Below are 22,706 nucleotides of genomic sequence, written 5' to 3'. Positions count from 1 at the left end.
GCCTATGTTCTCTTCTAGGAGTTTTATGGTGGCATGCCTTATATTTAAGTCTTTAAGCTATTTGGAGTTTATTATTGTGTATGATGTGAGGGAGTGTTCTAACTTCATTAATTTACATGCGGCTGACTGTCCAGCTTTTGAACACTACTTACTAAAGAGACTGTCTTTTCTCCCTTCTACATTCTTTTCTCCTTTGTGAAAGGTTAATTGATCATAAGTGGGTTTGTTTCTGGATTCTCTATTCTTTTCCATTGATCCATATGTCTGTTCTTGTGCCACGACCACACTATTTTGATTACTGTAATTTTGTATTATTGTCTGAATTCTGGGAGGGTTTGTTTTTTTTTATTCAGGATTGCTTTGGCAACTCTGTGTCTTTTGTGGTTCCATCTAAATTTTAGGATCATTTGTTTTACTTCTGTGAAAAATGTCATGGGTAATCTGAAAGGGATTGCATTAAGTCTGTAGATTGGTTTGTATAGTATGGCCATTTTAATGATATTAATCCTTCCAATTCAAGAACATGAGATATATTTCCATGTCTCTGAATCATCTTAAACTTCTTTTATCATTTACATAGTTCTCAGCGAATAAGTCTTTCACCTCTTTGGTCAGATTTATTCCTAGGTTTTTTTTTTTTATGTGATTATAAAACATTATTTTTACTTACTTTTCTGATATGTCATTGCTAGTATAAAGAAATGCAACAGATTTCTATATGTTAATCATATATCCCGTTACATTACTGAATTAGTTCATCAGTTCTAATAACTTTTGTGTGGAGTATTTATGGTTTTCTATATAGAGAGAGAATTTATGGTTTTCTATAGAATTTAGTATTTCTAAATTCTATATAGAATTTATGGTTTTCTATTTTATATAGAAAACCATAAATACTCCACACAAAAATTATTAGAACTGATGACCTAATTCAGCTACCTGCATATAATGAAAATTTTACCTCTTTCTTTCCAATTTGGATGCCTTTTTTAAAAAAAATCCAGTGCTTTTAAAAACTGCTGGATTTACTATTAACTAAAGGCAACATAGGTAGGTACAGTTTTGAGAATAAATGCCAAGAACAAGCCTAAATGATTAGAGTATGTCATTAATAAAGAAGTTTTAATTTTAAAAGATGTTGCTATTTTTTGTTTTCAGTGTTTTTAGAAACATTCAAATTATTTTGTGTATCCTCTATAGTCATAGTTCAGTTCAGTTCACTTGCTCAGTCATATCTGACTCTTTGCAACCCCATGGACTGCAGCACACCAAGCCTCCCTGTCCATCACCAACACTCAGAGTTTACTCACACTCATGTCCATAGAGTTGTGATGCCATCCAACCATCTCATCCTCTGTCATCCCCTTCTCCTCCTGCCTTCAATCTTTCCCAGCATCAGGGTCTTTTCAAATGAGTCAGCTCTTTGCATCAGGCCAAAACATTGGAGTTCAGCTTCAACATCAGTCCTTCCAGTGAACATTCTGGACTGATTTCCTTTAGGATGGACTGGTTGGATCTCCTTGCAGTCCAAAGGACTCTCAAGAGTCTTCTCTGACACGACAGTTCAAAAGCATCAGTTTTTCAGTGCTCAGCTTTCTTTATGGTCCAACTCTCACATCTGTACATAACTGCTGGAAAAACCATAGCTGTGACTAGACGGACCTTTGTTGGCAAAGTAATAGTAATTTAGTCATAGTAATCCAAGTCTATGCCCCAAACACTAATGCCAAAGAAGCTGAAGTTGACCAGTTCTATGAAGACCTACAACACCTTCTAGAACTAACACCAAAAAAAACCCCCAAAATGTCCTTTCATCATAGGGGATTTTCCAATTTGCTGACATAATGAGTGCAGCACTTTAACAGCAGCATCTTTTAGGATTTTAAATAGCTCAGTTGGAATTCCATCACCTCCATTAGCTTTGTTTGCAGTAATGCTTAAGGCCTACTTGACTTCATACTCCAGGATGTCTGGCTCTTAGGTGAGTGACCCCACCATCATGGTTATCTGGGTCATTAAAACCTTTTTTGTATAGTTCTGTGTATTCTTGCCAACTCTTCTTAGTCTCTTCTGCTTCTGTTAGGTCCCTACCATTTCTGTCCTTTATTGTGCTGCCCATCCTTTCATGAAATGTTCCTTTGATACCTCCAATTTTCTTGAAGAGGTCTCTAGGTTTTCCCATTCTATTGCTTTCCTCTATTTCTTTGCATTGTTCATTGAAAAGGTCATTTTATCTCTCCTTGCTATTCTCTGGAACTCTGCATTCAGGTGGGTACATCTTTCCCTTTCTCCCTTGCCTTTTCTTCTTTTCTCAGCTATTTAAAAAGCCTACTCAGACAACCACTTTGCCTTCTTGCATTTATTTTTCTTTGAGATGGTTTTGGTCACTGCCTTCTGGAGTGTTACAAACCTCCATCCCTAATTCTTTCAGGCACTCTGTCTACCAGATCTAATCCCTTGAATCTATTAGTCACCTCTACTGTATAATCATATGGGATTTGATTTAGGTCATACCTGAATGGCCTAGTATTTTTTCCTACTTTCTTCAAATTAAGCCTGAATTTTGCAAACAGGATCTCATGATCTCAGTTACAGTCAGCTCCAGGTCTTGTTTTTGCTCACTGTATAGAGCTTCTCCATCTTTGGTCACAAAGAGTATAATCAATCTGATTTTGGTATTGATCATCTGGTGCAGTCTGTGTAGAATTGTCTCTTGTGTTGTGGAGGAGAATGTTTCCTGTGATCAGTGTGTTCTCTTGACAAAACTCTATTAGCTTTTCCCTGCTTCATTTTGTGCTCCAAGGCCAAACTTGCCTGTTATTCCAGGTTATTTCATTATTATTCTCTTGACTTCCTACTTTTGCATTCCTGTTCCTATCCTGGGCATTATACTGTTTTTGCCACACATTTTACTTAGCCATGTGTTAAAACCCCACAATACATTGCTATTTTGCCTTAGTTCAGTTCAGTGGAGCAGTCGTATCCGACTCTGCGACCCCATGAACCGCAGCACGCCAGGCCTCCCTGTCCATCACCAACTCCTGGAGTTCACTCACACTCACGTCCATCGAGTCAGTGATGCCATCCAGCCATCTCATCCTCTGTCATCCCCTTCTCCTCCTGCCCCCAATCCCTCCCAGCATCAGAGTCTTTTCCAATGAGTCAACTCTTCGCATGAGGTGGCCAAAGTACTGCTTTAGCATCATTCCTTCCAAATAATCCCATTTTGCCTTAAGCCTTCTATTATCTTCTAAAGAGACAATAGATGTTCTTTTTTTTTTTTCATTTTTCAATCTTTTTCCTCTGTTTCATTTTGGATAGTTTCTATTGTTATAGTTTCAAGTTCATTAATCTTCTGCAGTGTCTGCTCTGCCTTTAATCCCATTCAGTTTATTTTTCATGTCAAGTGTTGTCATTTTAATCTCTCAATTACATCTTTTAACAAAAATCTTTTGTGTCTCCTAAATGTGTTCCATCTCTCCTCTTATTTCCTTGAACATATGGAATCCTGATATAACTTTTAATATCCTTGCTACCGTCTTTTCTGAGTTTGCATTGCTTTTTATCATATCATGGGTCATATTTTCTTGCTTATTTGTGTGCCTGGTGATTGTGGCTTTTTGTTTTACCTTCTTGGATACTGGGTATTTTTATATTTACTTGAGCTTTATTATGCAACATGATTAAATTACTTGAATCATTTTGATCCTTTCAGGTTTATGGTTTAAGCTCTGTTAGACAGGACCAGAGCAGCGTTTAGTCTAAGGCTAGTTTATCCCCACTATTGATGCAAAATCTTTAGTGTACTTTACCCATTGCCCTCTGAATTGTCAGCTTTTCCATGGTGGTTAGTGGGAAGAAGAGCTGTTCCTGGCCAGTGTGAGCTGTAGGCTTTGCTTCCTCTCTAATTAGAGTCTCATCCTTCTTAGTGGTTCTGTCCTGGCCCAGGTAGTTTCTTCACAAATGTCATGATCTCAGATGGAGAGTTCTCTCTCTGTCTGCAGCTCTGCTCTCCAGTCCTTTACCCTGCAAATTCTAACTGCCTCAGCCTCTTTGGACTTGTAGGTCCTTCACCTTAGGGTGGCTGTGCCTAACTCCCCCTCCCTGCACTGTCACCTGGAAACATCTCTCCAGAGAGTAAACTGGGACAGTCCTTGGGCTCACTTCATTTCCCCCCCATCTCCCAAGGATCACTGTCCTTCATTGTGATTACTGTCCAGTATCTTGAAAACTGCCATTTCATACAGTTTCTCTAGTTTTCTAGTTTCAGATAGAGCAAATTTAGTCCTGGTTGGTATATCCATTTTACAAACTAGAAAATTGAGGGTCTGAAACAGTAAGTGGCTATGAGCTATTAGTGGAGCCAGAACTGGAATGTAGGCATTATAAGGCATTATACACCAAGATGCTGGTGTTTTTCCCATAATGTCGTGCTGCCTTTTCTAGGTAACAATTTCCTTATGTAATTGAAGTTTACCCCTTTAAGCCTTAAAGCTTAAGCTAAGCCATTTTTGTTGGAAAATTTAAAAAAATGATTAAGTACTCGGAGAAGGCAATGGCACCCCACTCCAGTACTCTTGCCTGGAAAATCCCATGGATGGAGGAGCCTGGTAGGCTGCAGTCCATGGGGTCACTGAGTCAGACAGGACTGAAAGATTTCACTTTCACTTTTCACTTTCATGCATTGGAGAAGGAAATGGCAACCCACTCCAGTGTTCTTGCCTGGAGAATCCCAGGGACGGGGGAGCCTGGTGGGCTGCCATCTATGGGGTCGCACAGAGTCGGACACGACTGCAGTGACTTAGCAGCAGCAGCCTTCTTAAACATCTTCCCAGGTGGTGCTAGTGGTAAAGAACCCACCTGCCAATGCAGAAGACCCAAGAAGTTCTGGTTCGATTCCTGGGTTGGGAATATCCCCTGGAAAAGGGCACAGCAACCCACTCCAGTATTTATGCCCGGAGAATCCCATGGACAGAGGAGCCTTCTTAAACAGAGCGTTTTGAACATATTTGAATCTCTACATTATTGATATTATTTACAATTTTCTGTTGTGGTTATCAACCCTATCTGACCTAAGTAATCCCTTTTTAATAAAATAGTTAGTTTAATAGTTAATCCCTTTTGTCCTGAAGCATCTGGACCCTTGACAATCACCAGGCTGGGACTGCTGCACTTACTGCAATTGTGATGGGTAAAGAAGTGCTAGCAGGTCCCTGCCATAGTCCTCACATCCCCCACTGTACTAAAATGGCCCTCCTCTCCCTGCTGATGAGGGTCAGTTACTCCTGTGTTCAGGTCCCTGGACACAGAGTTCAAAGTGCCCTGGGGGGCAGCCATAGCTTATAGTTGAATGGACTCTTGCTGTGGGCTCTGGCAAGTGTAACGCTCTGGAGAAGTGGAAGTAGGATCTTCAACCCTGTAGGGCCCAGCTTGGTGAGGACAGCAAGGGTAACCCCACCACCACCACTGGTCATGGGGAGTAACAGTGAATGGGGCTACTCTTGCTTCTACCCTTTGGTTCCTAGACCCACATATTATTGGGAAAGAAGCATCATTAGAGGTCCCTCATTTAATGCATATTCCACATTCTGAAAAATGGCAGTGCAGTCTTTTAGCGTATTGACTCTGAATACTATGAGTTGGTGCTTCAGTTGTGCCGTCAAAAGGTAGTTCCAGTGTTCTGTGAGGCTGGCTGCTTCTGGCTGGTGCAGGATGTAATATATAATATAACCAGTGGGTTCTGTGGTCATGGGCTCACTCCCACACTTACTTTGCTGTAAAGTGGGTTTCCTGGTTGGATGGTATGTTTATATAGGATACCTGTGGATTGCGGAGTCTATATAGATAGTAGTGCGGGCTGAGTCTCTGCAAACAGGGAACACAAGCCCTTACCTAGAACAGCTGTCCATTCCTGTGAGGAACAAATTGCTGGCCCTTCTGGGATGAAGGGAGTCCAAAGTAGTTGATTTGCCACCAAGTAGCCAGTTGGTCCGGAGAAGGCAATAGCACCCCACTCCAGTACTCTTGCCTGGAAAATCCCATGGACGGAGGAGCCTGGAAGGCTGCAGTCCATGGGGTCGCTAAGAGTCGGACACGACTGAGTGACTTGACTTTCACTTTTCACTTTCATGCATTCGAGAAGGAAATGGCAACCCACTCCAGTGTTCTTGCCTGGAGAATCCCAGGGACGGGGGAGCCTGGTGGGCTGCCGTCTATGGGGTCGCACAGAGTCGGACAAGACTGAAGTGACTTAGCAGCAGCAGCAGCAGCAGCCAGTTGGTCTCTCTGAGGATTAGTGCCTATCGCTGACAGGTTAGCCATTTCAGAGGCAAGAGTAGCTAGACTGACCTTGGTAATCTATATGCATGTTAGGGAATGCAGTGGATTCCCATCCCCTAGATCTTCCCTCCACCACTCTGACTCAGCTCTTTGCCCTTAGGAGGCTGACCTCTTTGTTACCGCATCATCTGGGCTCCCCTGCCCAATAGGTTTGATCACTGGGAGGCCCAGCAGATCAGAGAGTAAGAGGAGAGATTATCTCCCAGCTTCTTATCTTCCAAGCCTTGGTTTTGCAGACCTGTCAAATGACACAGCTCCTTTTGAGCCAACCTTTGTTTAGCTCTGAGCATTCACAGGATTCCAACAACAGTTCCCTCTTCTCATTTCAGCGAGAAATAGTCATTGCCTCCCACTGTTTATACTCCAGAATGCTTCTTCCACATCCCCTGTCGGCTTCACAGTCTCTACAATCAAACTATCTTCAATCTGAATACTATCTCTTCCTTCCAGGGCCCTAACTGACGTAAGATAGAGTATTTTCTTCCTTGCCTTTTAAAATGATGTGTAGACAGTAAACGTATTTTCACCTTTCCTTAATTCACTTGGCAAATATTTGCCAGATCCTGCACTGTTCTTTGAGAAAACAGTGGCGAACAAGACAAAGGGGTAACTTTGTCTTGTTAATAAAGAGGTAACTTCAAACAGTGATAAATGATTCCCCTGAGTAATCCTTCTGAAGACTGTCAGTGAAGCTTCCTTAGATTGGACAATCTGGGTAGGTCTTTCAGAGACAGTAAGGTTTAAGGACCTGAGGACCTTAACCTAAAGGAGGAGCTTGCTCAAAGATCCGAGAGCAGGGTATTCCAGATAGTGAGGCAGTAGGCAAGGACAAAGGCCAAAGGAATCAATGAGCTTGGCTTTTTTGATATACAGAAGCTTCTGGAATATAGTGAACAATACATGCAGCTGATGGGCAATTTGCCTACGTGTTTGTAGCAAGAACGAAGTGTCAACTTATAATATGGTGTTGACCTCTTTTCAAAGAAGACAATCCAGTTTGCTAAGCAAATACTTTTCAGGCTATTTATTGGTCATACACTAGGTTTTAATAAGTCCTTCTCTGTCTAACCACTCAACTGTAACCCCAAGTCACCTAAGGTCACAGCTATGAAGTTGCAGGGGTGAGATGCCAACCATTTCCGTTTTACTCCAGTCTCAGAGGTACGTTTCTCCTCCAAGTTAAGGGAGTAAGGAGGAACATGTCAGCTGAAGGTCCTCAGCAGTTTTAAGAGCCTTGTAATGTGTCCAAAGAAGCTTATAAATCTGAAGATACCCAGAGAGGGAGCAGGAAGATATAACAGGTCTTTTTTTTTCCCTCAAAAACCACTGCGGATTTGCCCACATTACAAAGATCCAAGTTAGTCTGTTGTTTTTATTTGAGTATTACCAGAGTTAGTGGGAGACTATGTAGGACCAATTTTAGGATATAACATGCCAAGTAGGAATTTGAGCCAGCAGAGAATGCGCCTGACTTCAGTCTTGCCCCCCTTTCTTAAAAAAGACTGTTCCAGCCTCTTGATTATCACTCAGGTTTTCCTACTTTAACCACGTGTTAAAGAATATACAGAATCACAGTATAGCTTAAATGTGGTACATACTAGATGATTATTTTTGGCCATATTGTGTTTCCATTGGGCTTCACTGATGGCTCAGATGGTAAAGAATCTGCCAGCAACGCTGGAGACCCAGGTTCAATCCCTGGGTTGGGAAGAACCCCTGGAGAAGGACATGGCAACCCACCCCAGTATTCTTGCCTGGAGAATTCTATGGACAGAGGAACCTGGCGGGCTACCAGTCCGTGGGACCGCAGAGTCGGACAGGACTGAGTGATTTAACACTTTCTTGTGCTTCCATTACAGAATGAAGCTATCAGCTCATCAAAAGTTGGAGGGAGTTCTTTCCCCCTATCTTTTGCACTTGTTAAAAGTCTCAATTTTCTCAAAGGAAAGCCTTTACCTAGGTCAGTAATTGTAAAACTTATTACAATTGTCTGGCACATAATAAATGGTGAGAGTATTAAAGATTCTCACTCTTCTGCCAGGCGCAATCCCGATTAACTGCGTCTGTGTGAATACACAAGAGGTCCCTTTCCGCCACCAAACGGCGCTAGGGCACCATCCAGAAACGATTCACTAAGTTGGCCCTAGGGTTTGAAGTTTTGAACCCTTAAAAAAAGTGTCAGAAAGGTTAATTCACAAGTTTAGGGGAATCTTCCCAAGAAATGAGTGATGCCGCAGCCAGCGGTGGGCTGCAGAAGGCGCTCTCAGCCTCTGGGTGCACCTCAGACCTCTTGGGATATTGAAGCTGGAACTCGGGCTGGGGAGTCGCAGGGGTGCGGGAGCGGCAGTGGGTGCAGCCCGACGCCGACAGCAGGTAAGGGCAGAGGTGAGTGCTGAACGCTCTGGGCTCGCCGGGCGCGCTCGGGGGCTCCTCGGAGGAGCCGGCTTCCTTCCCGCCCCCGCCCCCTCGCCGCGCCGGGCCGCCGGGGCCGCTCCTCCCCTGGGTGGGTCCCGGCTCCTTTTCTGGCAGGGTCTATTTGCATAGAGGAAACAGCCCAAAGTGGCCGCTGTGGAGGAGCTGGCAGCGGGGAAGGGGGTGTGCGCCGCAGTCCAGCAGCTGCCCAGAGGCCGAGCCCCGCGCCCGGCCGACCTCGTGCCTCGGGTTCTCCCGACCGCTCCCACAAGCTCAGCCCGCGTCCCGGGGCTCTGTGCACCGCCGGCTCCGAGAGCTCATGCTCGACGAGCGCGCCATGAGTCCAGGCCGGCGCGCCTACGAGGACAAGCGGAACGGAGACGCAGCTGGCGGCGGCGGCGGACCCGTGAGCCCCGCGACTGGAGCGCGGGCCTGGGCGGTGAGCGCGCTGTGCCTGCTGCTCTCCGCGAGCTCGGCGGTCGCCTGCCTGCTGCTGGCCGTCCAGGCGGCCGCGCTACAGGGCCGGGTGGCGGCCCTCGAGGAAGAGCGGGAGCTGCTGTTGCGCGCGGGGACTCCCGACGCCTTGGCCGCCTGGGCCGAGCCGCGGCTGGAGCGCCTGCTGCGTGAGGTAAGGGGCAGCGTGCGGATCGGGGAGTGCCCGTGCGCCGGGAGCCGTGGCGCTGGGGAGGGGTCGCCCGCCAGCGGTGAGCGCCCGAGTGCGTCCCGGCAGGCTGCACGGGGAGGGGTCGGAGGCGGTGGAGGCTGGGGTGCAGGCGGCCGAGCGATCGGTCCTACAGTTCCCGCCCCAGCCTCAGGGTCGGCTTGCGGGAAAAACAAGCTTGGACTGTTTCGGGGACGAGCAGGGGGAGGAAGAGGAAAGACTGCGGACTTTGAAGTAACAGATCTAGGGGCGAGTTTCCACGGGTGTGCGCGCTTGGACCGGTGGCTTCCCGCCTGCGTTTAAGCGCCTGCCCTCTTACCTGTGCCGGGATAATGAAGGAGCTCTTTCGGGAGGGGTCTGATGACTCTTGTCACTGGTAGCAGCTGCTGTCCCCAATGCTGATATACTTGCAGAGTGTGGGGTCTCCAGCAGACCAGAGGTTTCCTGGTGGCGGGAAACGTCTGTCAGACCCGGGCCAGGGTCCTTGGAGGGACATGGTCAATTCAGCCTGCCCTGTCCACCCTCTGACCCGTCAGGAAAGTGTTTCGGAGCAGCTCCACCTTGGGGGTGCTATGCTGTGCCTAGGGCTCCTTGTGCTCCTTGCGCACTCAGTGCGATGGAGACTTTTGGGGATGCCAGCATCAGATTGGGAGGATGAGGGGAAGAAAAAACAGGGCCGGAAAACCCAGATTCTAGTTTGTGTTGACTCCATCTGGGCGATGCCACCTGGGTATTGTGGACACAGCAGATCTTGAGTTTCCTTGCTAGAAGTGTCATATGAGATTCTGTGACACTTCTGTTAAGGTTGCTGTTATACATCTTCAAAGCAGAAGCCACATTTGGGACTTCAAACTTGTGCCCATCATGTTGATCAAAACCCCCACCTTCTGTGCAGCGGGGTACTTTCCAACAGAATGGTGGTGGTAGACTGGCCAGCATACCCCTGGCTGTGCTGTGCTGTGCTCCCTGGCCTGAGCCATCCTCTACTTCCTAGGAAAGGCGTTTAACCGGAGATCCCCAGCATACTCCCCAAAGTGTTAGTCACTCAGCCCTGTCCCACTCTTGGCGACCCCATGGACTGTAGCTTGCTAGGCTCCTCTGTCCTTGAGAGTTCCCAGTCAAGAATACTGGAGTGGGTTGCCATGTCCTTCTCCAGGGCATCTTTGCCACCCAGGGATCGAACCCTGGTCTCCCGCATTGCAGGCAGATTCTTTACCATCTGAGCCACCAGTTCAGTTCAGTCGCTCAGTCGTGTCCAACTCTTTGCGACCCCATGAATTGCAGCACACCAGGCCTCCCTGTCCATCACCAACTCCCAGAGTTCACTCAGACTCACTTCCATTGACTCAGTGATGCCATCCAGTCATCTCATCTTCTGTCGTCCCCTTCTCCTCCTGCCCCCAGTCCCTCCCAGCATCAGAGTCTTTTCCAGTGAGTCAACTCTTCACATGAGGTGGCCAAAGTACTGGAGTTTCAGCTTCAGCATCATTCCTTCCAAAGAAATCCCAGGGCTGATCTCCTTCAGAATGGACTGGTTGGATCTCCTTGCAGTCCAAGGGACTCTCAGGGAAGCCTTCAAAGGACATCCTTAACTATAGTGTGAAAAGCACTATAGAGTTTCAAGGTAGGGGAGAGGAAGGGTAGGCTTGTTACTGTGGAGTCCCCTGAATTGTGCTGTCTGTGATCTTTAGTAATGAGCTGTGTATCCATTGTTGAGTTGATTTGAGTTCTTTAAAGAGAGCGGGAGAAGACTACAGCATGCCTTCTTGATCACCATACCTATTTCTTAGTCATTTTAAGCCAGTATTACATCTCTTCTAGCTTGGTTTTGGGCAAAATTGCTGCTTCATGAAATGATTTTCTACGTTCCTCCTGAAAGTGCCTGTAGACTTCAGAAATCTTTCTGGAGCACTGCTGGCAACACCTGGTGTTGGTTTCATAGTTGCAGCCCATTATCTTTTGGCAAATCCTTAGAGACTAGGGTGTTGAACTGATTTATGGAAGGCTAGTACAATTTCTACCTGTTAGTGCAATAATCATGGCTGTTCTTTTGAATAGGGGGCCCCTCTTACTTAGAAAAAAATAAACTATTAAGTTTGATTGAGTACATCAGAAATCCCGGTAAAACTTTTTATGAGGAACTTGCAAATTGTGTCCATTCCAACAGGGAGGAGGGTCCTAGGAAAGCAGCCACCACTGAGAGGTGTGGATTAAGGCCTGAACTACGTAGATCATAGGAGAGATTGCAGTTGCTTCATCCTGCTTCCAAGGAGTTACTAGGCAGAGTATTCCACCTCTCTCTCCACCACTACCCTCTTTTCTCTTCTTCAGTAGTAAGGTGAAGGAAAATGTCAAATCCTGGGATTTTCACTTGAAATTTGCTGTTCCATTCTGCAGGCTATACCTTTAGCATAGGACACATCTCAGCTAACCAGACTTGATGTGGAGGAGTCTCTACTTGGAGCATCTGAGATGCCATACTACGAGTGCAGTCATGGCTGAGCTTCTGGCTGTTTGCGTGTCCCTGTGAAAAGGCATCTCTTTCCCAGGGCACCAGGCTGTTCCTTCTAGCCATTCTTCTCACAGATGTCGCTGGATGGGAAATGTATACAGCCTGGACAGTGACCCTGAGAGCCCCTGGCTGAAATGAGGGGACTGTGAGAAGTGCAGTAGTGGGAGTTGGTAATTGGTTTTAAATAGATCTGAATATAACTTAAAAAAAAAAACTATTCAATATCAAAGACAAATAAATGATGAACTGAAATATCTCTTAAAGAAAGCACATTTGTACTTGAACATGTTTTTCAGTTCTAATTGTTCTCAGGAAGCATCCTTTCAGCCTGTGCTGAAGTGGTTGTGTATGTGATGGTGCCTGCAGCTTGTCCTTTTACCAACAAGCTTGTTTTCAGAGAAGAGAAATCCTTGCCAACTATACACAACTTTCATGTCAGAAAAATAAAAATAAGCCTACAAAAGCCACTGTTAACATGGAACCCACTGTCTTTGTTCCCTTGGGAACGGAACCCTGAAATAACTTCTTTGGGACTGATTGATGTGCCTGATAACATAAATACAGAAGCTACAAAAAAGAATATTCATGATAACTCATGATTATTAAAGACCCTTCCCATGGTATGAAATAAATGGTTTTCAGAAAATAAACAAGACTTTGGAGCAAGAGTCCTTAACAATCTTCAGTATGACCCCAAAATATAAATGCAAAACAACCATCTGATATGATGCTTTTTAAGTGCTTTAAATAGCTTGCCTCAGTAATCAAACCTGCCCCCATTAGTTATATCTAAGTTAAAGTATTACAAAAGCTTAAATTTTAGAGTAAAACAGCTATACCACAGTAAAAATTTTAATGCAAGGATTAAAGAAACATTTAGTATTAAAGGAAACTATTTCCAGCTTACAATGGATTTGTTGTTGGCTATTGGTCTTCCCTTGTCCAGACCAATCAGTTTGAAGATAAGAAAAACCCAAAGATTCAGGGTAAAATTCAAGCCCTTTCCTTCACTACCATCAACTATATATATATATATATATATATATAAAAGTTAGCATAAAACCTAGAATCAAATGGAGCTTTTTTGGCCTCTGTGGCAGCTTATCACTTGTCAGGATTGCTCTGTGGTATACACTTAAAAATGCCAATTTTTAAATCCCATGGGTCAACTGGAAACCATGTATAAATCATAGCTACATTTGTTTCCTTGACATTTCCTGGTTTCCAAACCAAAAAAAAGCTTCTTTCCACTTACTTCCTGGCATGTTCACTTTATTTCTCCACTTTATTTTTTATTTTCTTTTTGCAACAGTTTAGGAGAGCTTTATAATACCAGCAGCATGTTTAGAACAAGCCAACTGTCAGGGTATTCCTTTCACAAAGTATTTTGAAATTGTTGAATTGGACTTCTGTGCATTGGTTTTAAAGATTTATAGCATCACTCCTGAAGTTGGGGATCTGTAAGCTGAATGAATTTATACCAGCAGGTAGAAAAGGGTAGATGATAAATGGGATTTAAGTCCCACAATTTACTAGTCTTGGCGTCTAACCTCTTCAACTTCCTGAGCTCCAACTTCCTCTTTCCTAATATGATGGCCACAACTACCTATGCAGTGATGAGCGAATTAGGTAATGTAAAGTGTTAGTCAGTAAGCCTTTTGATGGCAAGTACCAGAATACCCTTGTGGCTCAGCTGGTAAAGAATCCACCTGCAATGTGGGAGACCTGGGTTCAATCCCTGAGTCGGAAGATCCCCTGGAGAAGGGAAAGACTACCCACTACAGTATTCTGGCCTGGAGAATTCCATGGACTGTATAGTCCATGGGGGTCGAAAAGAGTTGGACACGACTGAGCGACTTTCACTTCCACCAAAATACCCAAGTGCGATCCCTTAAACAATACAGTTGTTGAATTCACTTACATAACCAGAGAAGCCTGAAAGGCAGGCTGCAGACCTTGGGTCAGTTCCATGACTTGGCCATGACTGGGTTCCAGGTTATTATCTGCCATTCTCATGGCCGTAAGATGGCTGCTGCAGCCCCAAGCATGTGTAGCCAAAGAATAGCCAAGGAAGAAGGGAAGAATAGCCAAGGTAGAAGGGAAGAGGGCGAGAAAAAGCCATCTTCTCGAGAGGCTTTCTCCTTTATTTGAGTCAGGGAAATTTCCTTATAGCCACCAGCCAGAATCGGGACCTGTCAAGGGTAATGGGGTTGCCACAGGAGACTTTGGCCGAGTTCGGTACATTCTCTGAGTCTGGGCATGTTGCCAGTGGAAGAAAATTGTAGCTTTGTGTGGAACGGAGCCTAGGAATGGCTATTAGGGAGCGACTAACAGTGGCAGGTGGGTGCCCTAGAATGTTGCCCCACTAGGAGGACAAGAGTGGGGGTAGGGGAGGGGAGAATCATCAAACTGGTGCCGCAGCTCTCCATATCCTCTTCACTGCTGCACACTTTGGGAACACTCTCCAGCTGCGAAATTTCTGTTTCCTTCAAGGTCCTGCTCTCCAGCTCTGCCTCTAGCCATAGTCAAAGACAAGGTTGATCATTTGGGATTCTCTCTGGCACAATCCTTTGTAGTTTGTGATCTTGAGCCCTTAAGCGCCTCCTGTTCTGATCCCAAAATGACTGGCTGGAGTGGCTGGGGATGGCACTCTAGGATCCTGCTTTCCAACTCTTCCCACATCACGGCACACACAAAAATGATGACACCTGCACGTTACCATGCAGTGAGTGGAAGAGGTGCCTCGGGCCGGAGGGGCCTGTCCTAGCTGCTCTGAGGACCGAGGAGATCAGTAAACCTGAATCCGTATGTGGCGCCTTGTACCGGTCAGGTGTGCCCAGACAGCTCTGCTTCCCCTCCTCACCCCAGCCCCAACTATAGGCCCCCCTTGGTTTTTTTCAACATCCATATCTCACCATGACCTCCATATCCCCTTCTAAAGTGTGTACAGTTACAATCATGGTCCCCAGAGCAGGATGTTTCTTTACCTTTGTTGAGCATCATCTCATTAGGTTCCACCTTTCTAGTTGTCTTTGGATCCTTATTCTATCAAATAGCACTGTGACAGGACCCCAACTCTCACTGACTTAATTAAAAAGGGAATTCACTGGCTTGAGTAACTGAAATCTCCGGGGAAATGTCTGCTCAGGCACAGTTGCTGCTGCTGCTGCTGCTAAGTCGCTTCAGTCGTGTCCGACTCTGTGCGACTCCATAGATGGCAGCCCACCCAGGCTCCCTCGTCCCTGGGATTCTCCAGGCAAGAACACTGGAGTGGGTTGCCATTTCCTTCTCCAATAAGGCACAGTTAGAGGTGCCTTGATTTTGTGTTTCTTTGTGTTGGCTCTGTATCTGTCAAAGATCTCCTTACTCTTCCCATGAAATGGCAGAGCAGCTGCCAGCAGCTCCAAGTCCATACCCTCCGTGTATAGAGTTTCTTTTTCCCAATAGTTCCCCTGAATCACTCCAGTGGTCAATATGGTTTGCCTCAACTGGTCACTGAGATGAGCCAGGCAGCCTCTCCAGTCACGGGGTCTGGGGGTGGGGGGATGGATTGTGCACCTGTGCAGATCTGTGTGTACCCCACTGGAGCTGAAAGGACTGGGAGTGGAGGATGGCCCCTAAAGGGCAATTTGGAGTGTTGTTATTAGAAGCAGAAGAAGAAGACATGGGGCCAGTCAAATCAAGTAGATGATCATCCAAGGAATAACAAGAGAGGGGCTTGGGCAACAAGCTGGAGCCACATACTGGAGAAATTCTTCCTCAATTACTTGACATCCAGCTAAAAGATTTTTGATCAAATGGTATAGGCTGTAGGTTGGTAGATACTTGTTTTGTAGGTGTTTATGTATATTGATAAATTGGGGTTTATCTGTGGTTGTATCAAAATCTGTATTTCTCTGAATATAGTATGCTCACAAAATGTGAGCTTAACAAGTTATAGGATAACTTTAAATCTTAAAACTTCCCCACAACAGCATCATGAGTTCTGGAAGACAGAAGTTATTATCCTTGTTTTACAAGGGAGAAATGTCACTGAGAGGAAGGCCATGCCCTGTTCTGGGCACACAGGCCAGCCCTAGGCTCTCTCAGGGCAGCAGAAGTCTTTGGCAGGAGGAGTGATAAGGGAGGGTGTGTCTTCTCCACCCTTTGTATGAGTTTCATGTCCAGCCGAGGGCAGTCAGGACCACCTGCTCCCAGGGCCCATCTTCCTCAGCCCACTTCCATCCGCTTCCCAGGGAGTGTTCTCCCCATAGGAGTGTACTTGTGAGGAAGGAGGCTGCTCTCTGGCCTGGCTGAGGAGTGTTGGGGTGCCTGAGTCTCGGTGTCCTGGAGCAGTGAGGCCAGGAGGTTGCTCAGCTTTGCCTGGTGCTGTGGGTAAAGGTGGCCTCGAGGGGCCTGAGTCTGAAGAGGAGGTACTCTGGACAAGAACTCAGAAGTCCACTGTCTTTCATCTGTTCAAGCTGCTGTTACAAAACTGGATGGCTTAAACAACAGATACTTATTTCTCACAGTTGCGGAGGCTAGGAAGTCCAGAATCAAGGTATCAGCAGGTTTGATGTCTGGTGAGGACCTGCTTCCTGGTTCATAGATAACTGTCTTCTCGCTCTGTCCTTATAGGGCAGACAGAAAGGTTGAGGGAGCTCTCTAGGGTCTCTTTTTTTTGTTGTTTTTCAGTCAATAAGTTGTGTCTGACTCTGTGACCCCATAGACTGTAGCCTGCCAGTTTCCTCTGTCCATGGGATTCTCCAGGCAAGAATACTGCAGTGGGTTGCCGTTTCCTATTCCAGGGGATCTTCCCGACTCAGGAATGGAAGCTGCGTCTTCTGTATTGGCAGGCTGATTCTTTACCACTGAGCAACCTGGGATGCTGGTGTCTCTTTTATAAGTATACTAATTCCATTTGTAAGGGCTCCACTCCCATGTCCTAACCCCCTCTCAAAGCCCCCATCTCCTAATACCATCATATTGGGGATTAGGTTTCAACACATGAATTGCAGGGAGTGAGGGGCACAAGCATTCAGTTTATAGCAGCCTCTACCACCTGCTGGCAGTGTAGCCCAGGTGGCTCCAGAACCTCAGTTCTCTTCACATGAGGTGGGGCTAAGAACACTGCTCAACCTGTGGGGAGGGGCCATGGTGATTCAGGGAGAGAAGGGAGGGCTGGACAGAATATTCTGTGTAGCCCAGGGTGAACTCTGAGCCTTGGATCTCACTGTTCTTAAGTGTCAAGGCCCCACAGAGCTTTGGTATAATCCTGTACCTTCAGGGAGCCTTCTCTTTCACCACAGATTTCTATACATTTCCCCCTTTTCCCTTGTAATTCTGACTCCTGACCCCCGACTAGGCATTGTTAGGTGTTGGTGGGAGATAAGAGTTCTTTCAAACCCTTTTCTCTTTGCTCAGGAGCTTCTCAACTCATCCTCCTTTAGGGTGTTATACCCAGTGTTGGGAATTAGCATGCCTGCTTGGCAACCCTTCCCCTTCCTCCTTTTTTCTTTAAATTTAAATAACCAAGATGTATGCTAGTCTAACATGGCTAATGTTATTGATGATCCCACCACCCTAAAACAAGGACTATGTAACCTTTTGCATGATTTTCTCCAGCCTTTGTTTGGATGTACAGATTCATATATCTCTAAGTGTGCACACTATTTACACCTTGCCTCTGTGTATTTCAACCTTTTTATCAAAAACGTTTTTCCAAGTGCTGTGCAGTCCTTGTGGTCGTATTTCATGGCCACACAGGATTTCATAGGTGGAATCTGCATCCCTCTATTAACACTACATCTAGGCCAGTCCACACCTTTGTTGGTACAGTACAGCTGACGGTTTTGTGGGGAAGGCTTCTTACTTCTATTATTTTTTATGATGTAGAGCAACTGCCTAAAGAGGATCATTTTTAGGGCTTTGTATTTTGTCTTGATTTTGGAACATTTAAGTTTGTCCGTGACATACATGTTTATCCTCCTGTGGAATTCCCAAACTGTTAAATCAAATGATTTTGATATATCAAATTTAAATCAAATTGTTAAATTAGGCTTCAAGTTTTATGATGGGAAAAGTGGATTCAATCTGTCTTTCGGTTGAGCTTTTATTTTACGTCAGTTAGGTCTGTTGTTGTTGAAAGCAAAAGCAAAAAGCAAATGATAAAGAAGTCTGAAAATAAGATTTGGAAGAACTCTGAAGAATTCATTTCAGAATTAGGCTCATTTGTTGATTTGGCGCAGAATCCTCCTTAAGCAGTGTTTTGCAGAGCCTGCACTCCCTCTGCGATGCAATTTCTAATTCTGTGAACAAATGTAACAGTGTTTGGTAAACTTCTCCATAGGCCACACACAACCTCCAGCTCTTCTCCAGTTGATTTTCTCCATGTGTAGGATCAGGATTAATCTTTAACTGTTGACACAGGCATTTAGAAAGCAGCCCTTCATCATATCTGGAAACTATTTCAGTACTAAGCACCAACCATTGGGAGAAAAAAAATAAGTTTACAGATTTTACTTTATCTTACTATTTGTTTTGGCTCAGATGGTAAAGAATCACCTGCAATGCGGAAGACCTAGGTTTGATCCCTGGGTCGGGAAGATTCCCTGGAGGAGGGCATGGCAACCCACTCCAGTATTCTTGCCTGGAGAATCCCATGAACAGAGAAGCCTGGTGGGCTATAGTCCATGGGATTGCAAAGAGTCGGACATAACTGAGTGACTAAGCACACATTATTTATTTTTGGCCATACTGCGTGACTTGTGGGATCTTAGTTCCCTGACCAGGGATCAAACCCAGACCATCAGTGATGAAAGCTCAGAGTCCTAACCACTGGACTGCAAGAGAATTCCTTGCAGATATAGTTTTTAAAAAAGGCATGTCTGTGTACTCCTGGAGGCTACAGGGGAAATGGTTAAGGGCCTTCCGGTGTACACCGTGGACAGAGGTTCACATATTTGTTCTTGTGGTATTTCTTAACAGCCCCATCCCAACCCCTGCTAGACAGGCTTCACTCTCCCAGAGGGGCAGCGACCAGCCCCAGGTGGGGGCAGCAGTGTACACGGAAGTCTGGATGACCTGAGTCCCTTTGTGCAGTCTCACATCAGCCCCCCCGGGGAAACGATACCTTAGTTTTTCCTGTCAGTGTGGCCATCCTCTGCAGGGGTTTGATGTGTAGAGCAGCAGGGAATACTTTAGCTTTAAGCAGAACTGGGTTCCCATCTGAGTTCTGCCATTTCCCAGCTGTGTTGTTGTTTAGCTGCTGAGTTGTATCCAATTCTTTTGCAACCCCACGGACTGTAGCCCATCAGGCTCCTCTGTCCATGGGATTTCCCATGCAAAAATATTGGAATGGGTTGCCATGTCCTTCTCCCGGGAGTCTTCCTGACCCAAGGATCAAACCTTCGTCTCCTGCTTTGGCAGGCAGATACCTTACCACTGAGCCACCAGGGATGCCTTCCCAGATGTGCAGATTTGGGTAAATGGTTGTTTTTCCAAACCTCAGTTTGCTCATCTACTAAATGCGGATTACTGTATTTGCCTCATAAGGTTTCTGTGGGGATTAAACCAGTTGATATGTCTGAAGAGCTCAACACATCGTATACATCCTGAAAATGGTTCTTTTTGTTGGAATACTTTCTTTGACTGAATCCAGAAGGAATGTCTTTGTCTGCTAATTGGACAGGAGGTCCTGTGGTTACAAGCACGATCTTAAGATCTTTTTACCACTGGGGTTCTGCCATCCTGTTAAGGACACACAGAAGAGAAAAAGGTATCAACATGTCCAGTCTCTGAGTCAGTGATGTGAAATGTGACTTGGTTGTTGAAGAAAAGCAGACTGCATTAGTTTCATTGCCCCATTTTTTTTCAGTCTCTCATTTGAGCAAAATGAGATTTTTCCATTTAAATTAAAAATTTCAGTTTTGATCACAATAAAAATATAATTATTCATGAAAATTATTAGATGGATTTTCATTGTGAAAGGGCTCTCAAACACCCAATAAGTTTGCTTTAATTAATAAGTTGGTCTGCTTTCATGAATATGCAGTATGGCACAAGTACTCCAAATGCTCATGGTTAAACTAATGAGTTAAGAGGCCTCACACATACCTGTTTCAATTCATATTGGTAAATGAGAAAACCTTGTTTTTCTGATGTAGCCACAAAATCAGGGACGCGGGAGTACCTTCCAGTAGGTAACGTGAACTTTTAAAACAGAATTTGCTTCCAACTTTACGTTGTGAAATAAATCATAAAGTAGTTAGAAAAAATTCTGGTGTTTTCAGAAGACAATTTAAATAAAATCTATCAATACTTAACTTGGGCCTCCAAGGAGGATCATCACACAAAAACCAGGGTTTGTCCATTTACTTAACTGTGCCTTTTTGTGTGATGTATGGGCTGTTAGCATCTTGTGTTCACACCCATCTTTTGGTTCAGATGAATGAAGGACAAGTTCACACAGCACTGGGAATAGAGTGTGTGTGTGAGGGGGAGCCAGTGCAAGGACTGGGAGAGCCTGAGAGTGTGCATGCGTATGGGTGTGTATGTGTGTGTGAGCAAGTGTGCACACGTGAGCATGCTGCCTGTGTGTATATACATGTGAGTACACATGTGTCTAAGTATGTACATAAATGTGAGTGTGTGCATGTGTGGGGGTATGTATGAGCGTGTGTATACACATATGCAGATGTTATTTTGTCTCGCTGATCATGCCTACTATGCCAGTTGTCTTGCTATATTTCACTGTGCCCCCTGTTCGCTAAACCAAGGGTAGGCAAGGTGAGAACAGGGAAGCTGGAAGAAAACTCGAAGAGCCATAGGAACTGCAGCCATGTTTATTTTCTCTGGGCTGGCAAAGCAGGCGTAGCAGCAGACATAACATGACCTCTCGTAACATAACCTCTCCTAAAATAACGTCCTCAGGGCTTTCCAGGTGGAACTTATATATGCTTACAGAACAAAAGTAGCCTGTGGCCAAGCAAGTATCTCATATCACACATGCAGCGCTGTAAGTCGTCTCAGCTGTTACATAATCATTATTCACAAAACATGGGCAAGAGCAAGAGCACATGGGGCGAGAGAGCATGACCACGCCATCTTGGCTAACTTGCTTTTTTCCTACATATATGCACACAGGAGCTAGGAAGGAAGTGGGAAAGGCGAGACCAACTTAACCCCTTGCCTCCCCACAGAAGTTGTCCCACCTGGAAGCCTGGCACAACTCAAGCCATTGCTTCAGAGCTGGGAGACCTGGGTTTGAGCCTGGAGCTGCCTCTAAACTGACCACAGTGTCCTGGGACAAATTAGTCAACTTTTCCAAGCCTCAGCTTCCTCCTCTGGAAAAAGGGTGATGGTGTCTGCTTCACTACATTTCTGTGAGCATGGAGTAAGGCCCCTTCCCCGGACTTCCCTGGGTGGTGAGGGGCCAGCACTGCCCTCCTTACCTACTCCCCGCGTGGCTAATCCTAGCCACAGGGCTGCCAGGATTGCTAACATCTGTGTCACATCCTTCCTGGGGACAATTCCTCCTCCTCCTTCCAGCTCCTGTGATGAAGCTCACACCTTAGGAGTGGCCGTGAATGAGTTGAGCTGGAAGAAGCACCATAGTATCACTCAGCCCAGCCAATCCAGGTTCTGCTGCTGCTGTCTTCCTGGGCTTTTGTTTAATTAGTGCTCCCTGGGTCCATGTCTACTGATCATTCTTCCCATTCCTCTTCTTAAATATTCTCAAAGGTGTCTCCCTCCCCTCACCCCCCATCAACCCTCAGTGCCTCTCATCACCTGCGAGCTCATACGGTGAAAACATCTCAATCTGCCTGGCAGTCAAAGTCCTTTCAGCCTATCCCTGCCTCCTCTCACTTCAGTGCACTTGGGGATAGTGGGGAAGTGGAGTGGGGTGGGGGAAGGGTAAGTGAGGGCACCCCATCTGTTTTAGTGTACTGGTGCTGCCCTAACAAATTACCACAGTCAGGTGGCTGAAACAACAGATGTTTCTTTTCTCATCATCCTAAAGGCTAGAAGTCTGAGATCCACATGTCAGCAGGTTGGTTCTTCCTGAGGCCTCTCTCCTTGGATGGCTGTCTTCTCCCTGGTCCTCACATGGTCTTCCTTCTGTGTGTATATGTGTCTGAATCTCCTCTCCTTAAGAGGACACCAGTCATATTGGATCAGGGACCACCTGATCCAATAACTTCATTTTAACTTAATTATCTATTTAAAAACCCCATCACAAATGCAGACACACTCAAGGACTGGGGGGTTAGGACTGCAACACATGAATTTTGGCAGGGGCCATGATTCAACCCACCACCATCTAATTAGACCTTCACATCAAGAAATGCCAGATGTTCACTGAGGACAGGATCAAGAGGGCAGGGGTCAGCAAGAACAGGTGGAACCCCATGTGGGGATTAAAGCAGGCCTGACATGGCAGCTGGGCTGTGGTGTGGAGAAGGCTTGGAGGCCCCACATGGGAGCAGCCTGAGTGCTCTCTTCAACATGTCAGAAGCCATGATGGAGGGAATTCCCTGGCAGTTCAGTGGCTGCGATTCATGGGGTCACAAAGAGTCGGACACGACTGAGCGACTGATCTGATCTGATCTGATCAGTGGCTAGGACTCCGCATTCTCATTACCAAGGGCCCGGGTTCATTCCTTGGTTGGGGAACTAAAGACCCCACAAGGCACGCAGTGTGGCTAAAAAGAAAAAAGAAAAAACAAAGCCATGATGGAAATTGTTCATCCCCCTCACAGAGCTCATATAGTTGGTGGGATTTCTTTCTGTCACGCTGGTACA

The 22,706-nt window shown here is 45.6% G+C and overlaps 1 protein-coding gene across 1 annotated transcript in view; it reads left to right on the top strand.

Moving 5' to 3' along the window:
- The first annotated feature begins 8,774 nt into the window (after positions 1 to 8,774).
- The window catches only part of COL23A1 (collagen type XXIII alpha 1 chain), a 406,940-nt gene continuing 393,008 nt past the window's right edge, over positions 8,775 to 22,706 (top strand). Inside the window, exon 1 of the mRNA XM_019964762.2 lies at positions 8,775 to 9,379. Within this exon, the coding sequence (XP_019820321.1) occupies positions 9,071 to 9,379 (309 nt within the window). The 5' untranslated portion in view covers positions 8,775 to 9,070. The remainder of the gene's footprint in view (positions 9,380 to 22,706) is intronic.

The sequence above is a fragment of the Bos indicus genome, chromosome 7 (assembly GCF_029378745.1).
Source record: "Bos indicus isolate NIAB-ARS_2022 breed Sahiwal x Tharparkar chromosome 7, NIAB-ARS_B.indTharparkar_mat_pri_1.0, whole genome shotgun sequence".
Classification (NCBI taxonomy): Eukaryota; Metazoa; Chordata; class Mammalia; order Artiodactyla; family Bovidae; genus Bos; species Bos indicus.
This window is presented reverse-complemented; position numbering and strand designations above follow the sequence as displayed.